Source organism: Alexandromys fortis, unplaced genomic scaffold (genome assembly GCF_014885135.2).
Source record: "Alexandromys fortis isolate MF-2015 unplaced genomic scaffold, M_Fortis_MF-2015_v1.1 scaffold_136, whole genome shotgun sequence".
NCBI lineage: Eukaryota > Metazoa > Chordata > Mammalia > Rodentia > Cricetidae > Alexandromys > Alexandromys fortis.
This window is the reverse complement of record NW_026068024.1, coordinates 515954-529479: the sequence shown is the minus strand read 5'-3', so window position 1 is coordinate 529479 and position 13526 is coordinate 515954. Positions and strand designations below refer to the sequence as shown.

At 42.0% G+C, this 13526-nt stretch overlaps 1 protein-coding gene across 5 annotated transcripts in view; it reads right to left on the bottom strand.

Moving 5' to 3' along the window:
• Positions 1–13526, bottom strand: part of Map4k3 (mitogen-activated protein kinase kinase kinase kinase 3) — a 156790-nt gene that overhangs the window by 78368 nt on the left and 64896 nt on the right. For all 5 annotated transcript variants that reach the window (XM_050163489.1, XM_050163486.1, XM_050163487.1 and 2 more), the window contains exon 3: positions 5049–5139. In XM_050163489.1, coding sequence (XP_050019446.1) covers positions 5049–5139 — 91 coding nt within the window. The remainder of the gene's footprint in view (positions 1–5048; positions 5140–13526) is intronic.

Genomic DNA, 13526 nt, shown 5'->3' with positions numbered 1-13526 from the left:
GTTCTTGCAGAGGACCAGGGTTCAATACCCAGTACCCATATACTAGATTACAAACATCTGTAACTCTAGTTCCAGGGTATCCATGGCCTCTGAGGGCACCAGACACACATGTGATGCACATACATATACACAGGCAAAACATTCAAGCACATTAAGTAATAAATTTTTTAAATTAATACAAAAAGAGGAAGGTACCTCTGACTAGAGGTTGCTACAAAGACATGTTTAAATTCTTCATAGAACCCAACCGCTATCTTCTTTACTGAGACACCATACTCCATTTCTTTTATTAATGTAGATATATATGTACAAGTATGTGGAGGCCAGAGGACAAACTTCGGTGTAAGCCTCAGGGATGCTGCCTACCTCTTTTGAGACAGGGTCTCTTACTGGCCTTGAGCTCACAAAGGAAGCCAGCCCATCCTCCTGTCTGCATCCCCATCACTGGCATTACAAGATGAGCCATCAGGCCTGGTATTTCCAAGTGGGTCTCAAGGGCTGAGCTCAGGACATTGTGCTTGCAAGACAATGGAGTTATTCTGCCAGCCCCAGAGTTCTATATATTTCTGATTATCGATTCTTCACTGGATCAATAGCTAACAAAGATTTCTCTATCTGTGGGCTGTCTCTTCACTTGTATTACAATTTACCTTATTTAAATTGCCTTAAATTGTTCCAGGAACTCAAAGAAGATGCTAAGTTATTTTTTTTCTTTTTCAAGAATAAAAACATTAAAACGAGATGGGACTGATTTGGTATTGCTTTCCACAAAGGCCAGGCTGGTCGCCACTTTTAAGTGCTCACTGATGACATGATTAATAATTTATTCACGATGTTTGCTGGGGAATGGCTGACATTTAATTTGATTGTATTTTTTTGGAAGTCATCTTTCTTCCTTTTGCAAATTAGTCATTGATTATCTCTAATCTTCAATGTCTCTTCTATTTGTGAAAAAGACATCCACTGATAGTGGATGACAATCATATCTGCTAACTGTTCAGTGTGAGACAGAGCTCATATAAATCTAAAATTTAAATTCATTTAAAGTGTGTAGCTGCCTTGTAATTCCCTCCTCACCTGTCATGCTTCAGCTCCATCTCAAATGCTTTGCCTGCCCTCTCCAGCTTGAAAACAGTTATCCACAGCAGGGGGAGCTACCAGGGATACGCTCTCTGCTGTCTTTCAGATTCACTGCCACTGGCTTCCACTTAAAATGGTTCGGTTCCCTGATTCTTCTTACTAACATGCAGTGTGTATTTACGCTATGCGGTGACTTTCTAGTTTATACAGGCAAAGAAAACCTATGGACTATACATGCTGACACTATTTAAATACACTAAAAATGCTTTACATTCATAGCATTCCACTTGGTTAAAATCTCTATTATAAAAAATGAAAAAGTTTAGGCGGTTAGAATTAGAAGAATGACTATTGTCTGACAAATGTCTTGGCTGTGATGACAAATCTGCAGGCACTAGGTCACTCGCCACACCGTCTGTCTCACAGGATAGAGCGGAGTCAATAGGCCCACTTCATGCAGGCCAACAAGCTGTGGGTCTTTATGGCTAGGTATCTGAACTGGAATAGATGTGCTGCTTCAATAAATGTGTAGAAGTTTTTTTTTTTTAAATTAACCTTTCTATCTTACACCTACATAAGCAAACAAAGACAGAGCAGGTGGGGTGCCTCTCACTATTTTAATTTTCCATTTTGCTGTTCATTAGAATTGGCAACAACAAAAGTTCTAACAACTATTTACTGATATGAAAGTCTTACTCTACCTTTTCATCTTCCCACACATCACAGACTTTGGAAAAGTAATTAATAACTATGAGTGATTTATAGTGTTCACACACACAGCATACTTAAACAGTAAAACAAGAGCTATGAGCAGGACCACTAAGAATCAGCACCCCTGGGAATGCACCCTAAACTGCTCTTCCCTGGAGAGAGACCTGGCCACCAATGGTTGCACCGCTGTAGTCGCAAAGACAACTCAACTTCAACTTAAGTCACCAATGTGAAAAATACAAAGTTCAGTAACTGCTGGACATTTTCATATGCACTCATTAACTGGGAGTCAAATTTGAAATCTTTTGGTTCATTTTAAAATAGATACTTGAAAACATAAAGGCAGTAAGCCATTCAGTGGGCTCTCTCCTTAGGGAATATAAAGTGACCAATATACTATGTAGCAACCCCCATCACAGTCTGATGTTTTCCCAAGTCCCAATCCCCTCACCATATGAAGATACGTTGGCAGACAATTGGTGAGATCCATATGAAATGTTCGATCTGCCAAGAGCATTGATCTGATCGAGACAGCACGGCTGTGCTCACGCTAGGGAAAGGCGAGGGAAAGATCTGCACAAACAACTCTACTGCCCTTGTAACTCTTCACATCTATATGCTCCAACATCAAGGTTTCTTTTAAAGAGTAACTGTATACTAACAATTATACTTGAGTTATAATGGAGTTAAGGGATAAGTCTTTGGTGCTTTAATTCTTTTTTCTTTCAAGAAAAACACAAACATTCAGACAATGTGCACTAAATATGTAGCATGCTATTTCTTAATTTTAAGGTACCAGGAGAACACTTAGTCTCTGTAGTTCTTGTTACACCTCATGCCAATGGTGATAAGTAGCCTGTTGGGACATCAAGTATTCAGCTCTGCCGGAGCTCAGACAGGATCTCTCCATGAAAGGAGTGCAGACAGCTGCTAGAAAGGGGACTTCTGGAACTTAACTATGCCCTGGGCATCTACTGAGAAAATCACGGGCTGACTCTGATCCCCAAGGGCAGGTCTGTCAGAAGTCAAGTCCCTCATGCACTCCCTCCATCCTTTGTCTAAATCTGTTATAATACACTGCAACAGCAGCAACAGAAGAGGGCTGTTATAGCGTGTTTTGGAGGTGGTGTACTGAGCTCCAAACCCCTTGTCATTTTTAAAATCAGTTGTTTCTGCAAAGAGGTATCAGTGAGGGAATGGGCAGAGCCAGGTTTAAATCCTGCCAGTAACAAGCAACCGAGCCTCAAGAAGAAAGGTTCTATTACGCCCTGTTTTCTCATCCGAGAAAGAATGGGCTGGGCGACAAGATCTCTCAGTTCTCTCCAGCCTGAACACAATACAGACCTAATTCTTAGGATTCCATGCCCCTCTTTGGTCCCAGTCTGTACTTAATCAGGAATCAAGAAGACAGCAGAAGAGAGCTAGAGGAAGGAAGGAAGGCTGTGTTCTTCTGTTCCTCCATTTGCTTTCCCCTGTCATCTTCACTAGCAATGTCTGTACAGTGGGACACAGCTGAAGTGGCATCCTCACATTACATCCCCGTAACACCAAAAGAACTCAAGTCTTATTTTTCAAAAAGACCCTAACTCTGTTTTAATTTTGGTTTAAGGAAAAGAACTTCACTATAATCTTTACGTCTGGACAAAAATAAAATAAAAGCAAACTTGATGCTAAACCCTTTCAAGCATCTTGTTCTGAAGCTGGAAATAACATACTAAGAAGCATACGGCTAACTGAGGAAGTGATGAGACGAGGCACTGAAAGGACGGGACTTTCAGAACAGCGAGCGCAGCTGGCGGCAGCAGCAGTGACATTCAGTGAGCTTCGCGTCACATCCTCCACGCCACTCTTCCCATTTCACATGTACTTAGACTTAGTCCTCATGGGTGCCTCATGGGTGAACTTAGACTTAGTTCACATAGGTGCTAGCACCTCCATGTTACCGAGGAAGAGATGGAGACACCCAATGATGAAATAACTTGTCATAAATTACATTGTAGATTCTGACATTTTCAAGCAAGCCCCTAACTTGTATATCACAGACCACGGTCATTTTATATGAAGGGCGGCATATAAGTAGTTGGTTTTGCATGCCCCACAGTGCTTGGGAAACATGATTAGACCCAGGTGCCCAGGGAAGCACAACAGCTCTCCTCAGAAGACCAGCCTGGACAAGAACATCTGGAACGCTGTCTGAGTCAAGTCCAGGTCAGGCACTCTGTCAGGACCAGCAGCAGCAGGTGAGTGAGTCCTTTTGCAATGGTGACTATTTCTGTATTTGGAATCAATTACTAGCACCATAAACTTAAACGATTTTAGGAGATGTTTCTTCAAGCTGATACAGACAGTAACTGCCCCTCTGGGCCCACTTCCTGCCACAGGACAGGTACTGAAGATGTACCTTTCGGGCTGCTATTCGAACCACTCCCCATTGATGGAGTATCAAAACATCTGGAACTGTGCATGGTACAAACCTACCTGATGTGAAGGACTAGTGATCTCTTTCCTGTCTCCATCCAACCTACCCAGTTTAACAGACTCTAACAGGGTGAGGAAAGCTGGTTCGCTTTGCTTTTAACAAAGGAGGAGACAAGGGACAGAACTCCCCAGGGGCTCTACCCTGTGTTCAACTTGTTCTGTATGTGGGTCATGTGTAACAGGCATAGTGGCCCCCTGCCAGGAGCAGAGGAAAACATTCTCCAACCTTCCTGTTAAGAGACACCTTAAAAGCAACTAGGTCATGGTGTCAGACTCACTGTGCAGACAGTGAGAAGAGCCAGGTTTGTTTAAGGGTCTCCTCCATGGCATGTGACCTGCTCAAACAACACAAGAGCTGACTTCAGAGTCAAAAGTTCACTTTGGGTCTGGAAAAGTATGTTGTAGAAATAATTATAGTTTCTCGTCTTTAGAACAAAATGAAGCAAAGAATGAAACCAGAAGTAGGACACAGGAAAAAAAAAATCCCTTAAACAAACAAAAAAGTTACTTTGGGAACGAATGCTCCCGACTGAACTCTTAAGCCTAGACGAAAGGGGCAGCAGACAGCTTCCTCGCCAAAACCACACCCAGCATTCCCAAGTCACAAGATGGTGACACTGTACAGAATCAGCATAACAGGTCTAAAGAAAAATTCCATTGTGAAAGGAAAAGATCCTATGCTCTAAGCATGAATCGCAGCACTGGAGTCAATGCTATTCTGTTAGGTGAATTAGGTGCTGGAACCATTACTGTTTTCAAAGTGAAAATAAACCATGTACCTGAGATAGCTTCCAAAATAAGCAACAATGTTTGGGTGTTTGCAGTCTTTCATCATAATGATCTCTTGCTGTACAACCGCAAAGTCTTCTCCTAGGACACAAAGCAAGTATGTTGGTAAGAGTCAAAATGTTCATTTACTTTAAAACATGTGAAGATAATAAACTTATGATTAACTATAACATAGTTATAAATTTTATATCCAATGCAACCAGTTCATTAGTGGCATTACTTTTAATAACAATTCCAACCTTACTTGAGAGGAACACAGCACTGCAGTGAAAAGTGACTTCTGGGTTCCAATTCTGTTCACTTGGCACACACGCTTAGACAAATTACTTATCTCTTTGTGCTGATTTCCTGCTTAGTAAAAAAGACAACTGACCTCACAGGGCTGCACACCTGGAAAAACCCTGGCAGGGTAATAGTTTCCATACAGACATTTACTGCTAGTACTATCACACCTTGGGCATTATCAAGGAAATACATATTATAAATAGTCTTCAGTAGGAAATACCCATTCCTTTCCTTGTTACTAAACAACATCTAGCTCCAAGACAGGCCAATGGAGAAGAGACAGGAGAATCACTAACATTCAGCATAAAGAGGCAATCGTCTGTCAAGTTAGAGGAAGACCTAACCCTGGGTACATTGAGGTGGTGATCTCTACAGTGCTGGAAGGGCCCACAGTCTAGCAGTGTGCCTAAGGGTGACCCCTGTGCACAGGCCTCTTCCGCTTAGCCCTTTCCCAACAGTGGAAGGCTGAGAGAGGCTAAACTATTAGCCAATTGTAAGCCCTGTGTCCTGCTTGTCCAAATTCTTCAAAATAAGACCTGGCAATTTCACAGCGCTATCTATCACAAGCTGTGCCTACTGAGTGAGTAGGGAGAGAGACACAAGTGCAGGGAGGGTAGTGTGAACCAGAGGCAGGAGAAGAGGAAATAAAGGGCGCACTCACACCTAAACCAAAGCAACTCCATGATTAGTATAATAACCCATGGACAGTCAAATAAAATGGATATTAATGGCAAAGTAAAAAAGACGGCTCTACCCATGACTGCTCACATCGAAGCATGAGACTGTCAGAGTGAGAAGCCCTGACATTTCTGGCCATGGTGTTTTCTTATGACTTGAAGTAGCCTAGTCAGGAACTGTCCGAACTCAGCTCATTCCCTCCTCACTCTATGTCCTAATTACAAGGGGAAAAGTAGTGGAGAGGAGATGGTGTGTCAGGACCTTAGTTACTTAAGTCTATGTGTGCAAAATCACAAGTCCCTAAAGGAGAACAGGGAATTCTCAAAAATTCACATAACCCAGTCCCTGTGTGTGTTCATTACACACCCCTTTAAGAATTCCTGATCTTTAGTTTATTAGGAAGAAATTCAAGTTAGTTTCATGGACATGTGACATACTTTGGAGGGTCTGAACATTTGCTTTGTCACCTGTCCTGGAATATTACTGTCTGCAGTCCCATGCAAGAGCTGTATATGGTCAAGGTTGATCTAGTCAGCACAACACTCAACGGCTGAAGCTTTCTCTCTCAGGAGGCCTAACAGTTATTAGTGGTCATTACAGAGAAAACGATCAATGGGCAGTGTGAGGAGAGACAGGAGGAGGAAGGGCGTTTAATGAGACAACTGAACAACAAGTGAGCCTTACCTCCTCCGATAAGGTGAAGACACACTTGTGTAAGACCAGGGCTCCTGTATCACATAGCCACTTTAGCAGGGTCTTCTCTATGAACTACAGTAACCTATTAACTATATAGTCATCTCCACACACATCATGTCTGTGTCTACATCTTCACTAGAACACAGTCCTCTAGGACAGGATCAGGCCTACCTGACTTCCATATCCTTAGCATGTGACACATCTGAGTGGATCCATACACAGGAGCACACAGCTCCTCCAGGGGACATCAGTTGAGAACAACAACGCTGGGGCTAGTGGTAAGCAACAACTGGCAAGCCTTGTACTCTGGGCCATTTACTCCCCTTTTCATATTAGTGGCTTCAGTTTCAACATTGTTTCCTATGAAGTGTTACTGATCCAAATATATCACCCCCTATGATTATGAGTATATACAAGCTAAACCAACATGTCAAAATTCAAAGGAAGCTTCCACACCTTCAGTTAGTAAGGTAACTGAGGTATGTAAATTTAGGTAGGAAAAAAATTTCACAGCTTATGAATTAGTAGACCAAACGAGTTGAATAGCTGACTCGGAGAACTTTCTTCAAAGCTTGTATGAAATTCCAAAGATAAGTAAACAAGGACAAAGTTCCTAACACACTTAGCTAGGACAACAAAGGACAGAAAGTTAAATGAGATAACTTCCTAGATTGCTTTTCAATTCTACATCAGTTTTTGAATAAGACATGAATTCACATTTCAGAAGATGCACCTGTAGACCCCTTGAGGCACGAGTGGCCAGGCCCTGCCACCACACTGTTCTGCCCTCACCCAGACTACTCTAATGGCCGTAGCAGCTGCTTCTAGCATCTCAAGATGCAGGTGGCGAGCTTCCGCCTTACAGGGGGAAAAAGCCAAGGATCAGGTCACAAAATCTCACCAATTCCTAAATTTACCCCAGGATTAGGGCACAGAATCCCACCAATTCTTGAGCTTACCTCAAGATCAGGCCAAAGAATCCCACCAATCTGGGCTACTCTGTAAAGCTCCACCCTCAAGAAACCCTATATAAATACTGCCCTCCTGTTCAATTCTTTGTTGCTTCTCACCTGAGCAGAGACAGGCATTCTTCTGTGTCTTTCCCAATAAACCCCTTGTGTGAGGTTTGATTTTGTGGTATTCCTTGGCTCCCATTACCCTCAGAGTTGTAACACCACATCCCTCCCACACACTCTCCTGCCCCATAAAACAACAACAACAACAACAACAAACAAACCTGAGACAAGCCAGGCACGCCTTTAATCCCGGGGACACACACACATCACGACAGGGAGCAGAGGCAGGTGGATCTCAGTGAGTTCGAGGCCAACCTGGTCTATAAGAGCTCTAGTTCCAGGGAAGGCCCCCAAGCTACAGAGAAATACTGTTTGAAAAACAAAACAAGACCATGTAATGGATGAAGAATCACAAAAGAGGCAGAAAAATACAGTCATGTGAAGTTCTTAGAACAAATACAGTATAAGATTATACCTAACATACAGGAAGTATTCAATAAATGTTAACTATAACACAGGCGAAAATTCAATGATGGTCCCCAGGGGTCTTTGTCCCAGAAACTGATGAACGTTATGTGGCAAAGGGGTTTTCAGGGACAATAAAAGTGATGACTCTAAGATAGGGCTACCATCCTGACTGTGGGAGACAATTGACAACTGGCGCAGGAGTTTGGGAATGTTACTTCAGAAGTTGGAAAAGGCAAGAAAGCAGATTCACCCTTAGGAAGATCAGGACTGATCTACATACCAATGGAAAAGCTAGGGTGTCTAGTAATAACTCATGCACATCTGATCAAAAACCCTTTCATAGGGTGCCAAAATTATACAACAGGAAAATGGCAGTCTTTACAACAAATGGTGCCGAGAGAACTGGATGGCCACACGTCCAAAAAAAAAAAAAAAATATGAACCAGCACAGTTCACGTACAGAGATAAAAATGACTCAGAAATCGATTAAAAACTTAAATGCAAGACTAGAAATTGAAAGCTCCTATGAAAAACAGGCAAAAACATTCGTAGCATTGGTCTTAGCAAATGATATCAAAACAAGGCCAAAAACACAGAGAACAACAACAAAACAAAAATAAGAACAGTGTGACTATAATCTTTGCATTGAAAAGAACAATAGACTTGGAAAAGGCAGCCTACCCAACGAAGGAAAACACCTGCAGACCACCCACCTGGTAAGAGGCTACTGTCTAAAATATAGGAAGCAAGCAATCAAATAACTCCATTAAAAATTTAATGAAGTGACCAAGCATACAATTCTCACAAGATGTATAAAGATAAAACATCTTATGTACAACTATAAATATATACAATTTTCATTTGTCAATCTTTAAAATTTGAAATTACAAATAGTGTTTCTGAGGATGCCAAGAAATTGGACCTCTTGGATATGGTTAATAAGCATATGAAATTGTACAGCTACTATTGTTAGGGTTTAGGGTCCTGGAAAAGCCCCACAGAAGACCACCATCCATGTATGAAATCAGCAAGAGCGTTTATTATCTTGAGAAGGTACTAAGCATGCTGGGACTGCGTATCCAACACAAAGGCAAAAACGGTGGTGGGGGAACAAAAGAAAAGTTTTCAGGATCTTTCATACACAACTAAAGGAATTCTAAAAGCAGTGTGATCATTCTATCTAGGATTGGTTTATGCAAGTGACAATCATATCAGTATGTTTGTAATTGGTTAGGGCTAGCAGGGGTGGGCTATGACTATAGGGTTTCCATTCTTGGACAAGTCTGGACAAGTCCCAGACTTTGTCCATATTCCGTTATTGCCTTGAGGTACCTGATGGGAGGAGGGGAGTTGGTCCTGTCCTAGTAAATGAGATTCTCCTTGTCCTTACTGGTGTGTGTGTGTGTGTGTGTGTGTGTGTGTGTGTGTGTGTGTGTGTGTTGTCACGGTGACTGATTGCATTTTGTTTCTTCCTCAGAAACTGACTTGTTCAGTTTCAGGAGGCTGGAACTGAGGCCTAATTCCTAACTGAGTTCTTAGGGACCTGCCACGGTATTTGCCTGGCCCTCTCAATGAGGAGCCTACTCTGCCAGTTTATAGCCAAATCAAAGTATTCCACCTGGCTGGGACTACACTCAGGTATTTGGTTTACCTGGTTTCCATTGCTGACCACCTTACTGCCAGGCTGGCAGTTGACTTTTATTTTGAGCAAGCTAACAATAGGATCTACATCCTGAACTGCAATGTCTGCTACATCAACCAAAGAATAAATTCAGCTACTAACTATGCCCCCTAAAATGGGGCAAAGTCAACGATATGACTCATGCCCACAGATCCAGTGGAGAATGTGACAGGGCAAAGAACACAGAGGTCCTCTATCTTGTATTTTTGCTGAGGCCATTTCAGGCTTATCAATAATTTTATCTCGATGGAAAATTCCATGGAAAACTACCAAACTCTATCCTCGGACCCTGAAGTCAAGATGCCACCACAGCTAGCTTCTGTTAAACTGCTTGCTTCTGCAAAGCCCCCCTGCAGTTGCCAAGAGAGCTGCCAGGATGTGATTTTTGCCTTCAAAAACCCTGTGCTGTGGACCCCTGGGCTACACTTAGGACCTAAATATCTGTGTGTAATGCCAGTAGCTGGCAATTAAGACTTTCATCTGGTAGAAACCGTGTCTGAGTGGTCATCTCTGCAGGGCTCCCTGTAACACTATAGAAAACAATTTGGAGGTTTCCCCAAATCAGATCCATATGATCCAGTAATACTGCTTTTGAGCAGATACTCAAAAGAAATGAAAACAGGATCTAAGAGTATTTGCATCTTCTTGTTCACTGCAGTATTGTTCATAATAACCAAGGTAGCAACAACCCACATATCCACCAACAAATAAATGGGATACATAAACAATGTTATAAACACACACATATGCAGATGAACATACACACAATGAAATACCATTCAGCCATAAAATAAAATGGAAATCCTGTCATGTGCCTTGTTACAAAAATTCCTGAAAAGCAGCTATGTCTGGCTGTGAATCAAAAACTCCTGAAGGAGTCTGTACAGAGATTGATGGACCAAATGGACTTTCAGTGCCATGTAGAGAATGGGATTCTGCAGGTTCAGAAGCTGAACATCCTTGCTCCATTCTGTAACGAAACTAATATCTTATGCTAATGAATAAAAATCTTTTTAGAATCTACTGACTTAGCAGACCACTAGCTTCTACCAATCCCAAATCTAAGAATGTCATCAGACAGCATCTTAGTCCTACAGAATAGCTTCCCCACCTCACTGTGCCCACCTCTTTGGTATATCTACCTATGGTGGATTAAAAAAATAAAAAGCCCCATGAAGGGAGTGACATTATTAGGAGGTGTGGCCTTGTTGGAGAAGTGTGTCACTGTAGGGGTGGGCTTTGAGGTCTCCTATGCTCAAACTACACTCAGCTGATTCCTGTTGTCTCGGGATTAAGATGTAGAACTCTCAGCTCCTTCTCCAGCACAATGTCTGCCTGCGTGCTGCCATGTCCCACCATTAGGATAATGGACTAAATCTCTGAAACTGTAAGCACTCCCAATTAAATGTTTTCCTTTATAAGAGTTGCCATGGTCACAGTGTCTCTTCGCAGCAATAGACACCCTAAGACACCACCAATGCATTTTAAGCTTGCCTTGATTTATGACTTCCTTTGTTCTGCAAAACTATAAAAACCTTGTGAAACTGCTTCCATGTTGGAACATGGAAATCAGGGTAACCTAAATCTGTGTTCCTGGGACTAGGTAACTCAAAATGGCTCCAGAAGACTACCTTATTCTGTTTAAAATGAAACTGTTTTTTTTTTTTCATTAACAGCTAACATGAATGGAACTGAAGGCTAATATGCTAAATGAAAAGTTCTACAGGATTCTAACTTGCACCAAGAATTTAAAATAGCCAATCTAATAGAAAATAGAATGATCACTAACCAAAGACTGGAGGAGGGGTGGAGTGAGGAGCTGATGTTCAAAGGCTACAAATTTCAATCATACATAGTCACAAACTCTTTTGTATAACAGTCTTCTTATAGTAACAAGCCTGTATTAGATACCTAAATTCATTAAGAGGGTGGATATCAGGCTGTATACTATACTAATAAATGGTCCTAGAAACAGAAAAGTTTGAACATGGACTATAGAACATATACAAGGTTTCTCGTCCCAACGTTGTAGCATTAAAATTAAAGAGCTAACAAGTAAACATTTTTGCAGCTGATCACCGAGACACACAGGTGGGAAAGAGGAAGAAAGTGTAGATAAAATAAAAGATCCTCAGTCACTTTATTTGTAAGCATCAAGAACTTTAGGAGGTAAGTACTCTGTATAGAACTGTCAGCCTGGACAAAAAGCACCAACCCTGCTTTGAAGAGTGTTACATAGGTGATGCAAGGACAACTCTACCCATAAGGCAGTGCAGAGAAACAAATGGTGACCGGGGATCTGCCTCAGTGCACAGGTGCCAGGTAAGTGCCTTCCCCGAACACCCATCCCTCTGTGAGGAAACACAAAGCAGAGTGCCTCACCAACTACTACAGGCAGAAAACTACAACCAGAGCTGACAGGAAAGAAGGCTCATGAAACACTACTTTGGGAAAAATGGTGGAATGAAGTCTTACTGGAGTCTCATCACTTTTAGATTCTGTTCTGCTATTTAACGCATGCTGCTCTCACAGGAACAAAAATCCACCCGGCCCCATGATTTTCCCTGCTCACCACTGTCAGTATTTTTCACTGGGTTGGAAATGGGTGAATGTTCTCATTTAGGAGACTTACTCCTATAGCTGACAGCTAATAAATCACTTATCTGCATTTATATCCTACTCCAGTAACTGGTGCTACAACTTGAAAGGCTGACTAAGTCACTAAAGAAGGAAGAGTTAAGAGGCCTGTAGCAGACAGTATTCCCCTTGTCAGAATTTGAGTGAAGAGACACTAGCCCAAGTATGTGACTTGCTAAAAACCACATATTCCATAAGTTAACCACCAAGGTCTCTTTCTGTATTTGACCACTTCCTCCTCCTGAGGCTGACTACCAAGGTCCAGCTATTGAAGTATTGAAGTCCAACAAACAGAAGCCCCCTTTGGTTGCCCCAATTAACATGCCAATCAAAATTAAACACCTCACCCTAACACGGGGTTCCCTGTACACCTTTATAAAGTGCCATTTTCCTATGTGCCTACCTGTCTCCTTTCTATCCAGAAGCAGTCCCTTTGGGGACAAATACCCCTGCCCCCTTTCCTTCCCCTTCTCCCTTTATCTCCTTTCTTTGTCCCTTATGTCCTCTGTCCGTCTGGGGCAATAAATCATCTGTGTGCTGAGAACTTGGTCTTGAGCTTGTCCTTTCACTGAGCATGAAGCCCAAGTGGACATGTGCTCACTAGCCAGCTTCAATGGAAACACTTATCTTGATCTGTCTTTATATTCTGTTCAAACTGGGTCTTAAGAGTTGGCAGTGTTCTAGCGCAAGCAAGTTTAAAACCAAAGAAACAGATCTTTAATCTCACAAAATCAGGTTCTCTGACGCACTGCAAAACGAGGAAATCGCACACCAGAGGAATCTTGGACCATCTCAGCAAATGCAGGACAAGGCAGTTATTACAGGATTCACTATTTGGAGAGGAGTGGAGCTGAGGTGAAGTCCAAACAAAGCAGCGTTTTGTCAGGCTTAGAATAAATACAAGCACTGGGCTGCAAAGCAAAGGCAAGGTCCTTTCTTCCCATGGAGGATGAAGTTAGGACAGACATGTTGCTGTGTCATCCAAGTCAAAAATCAACATAGTATAT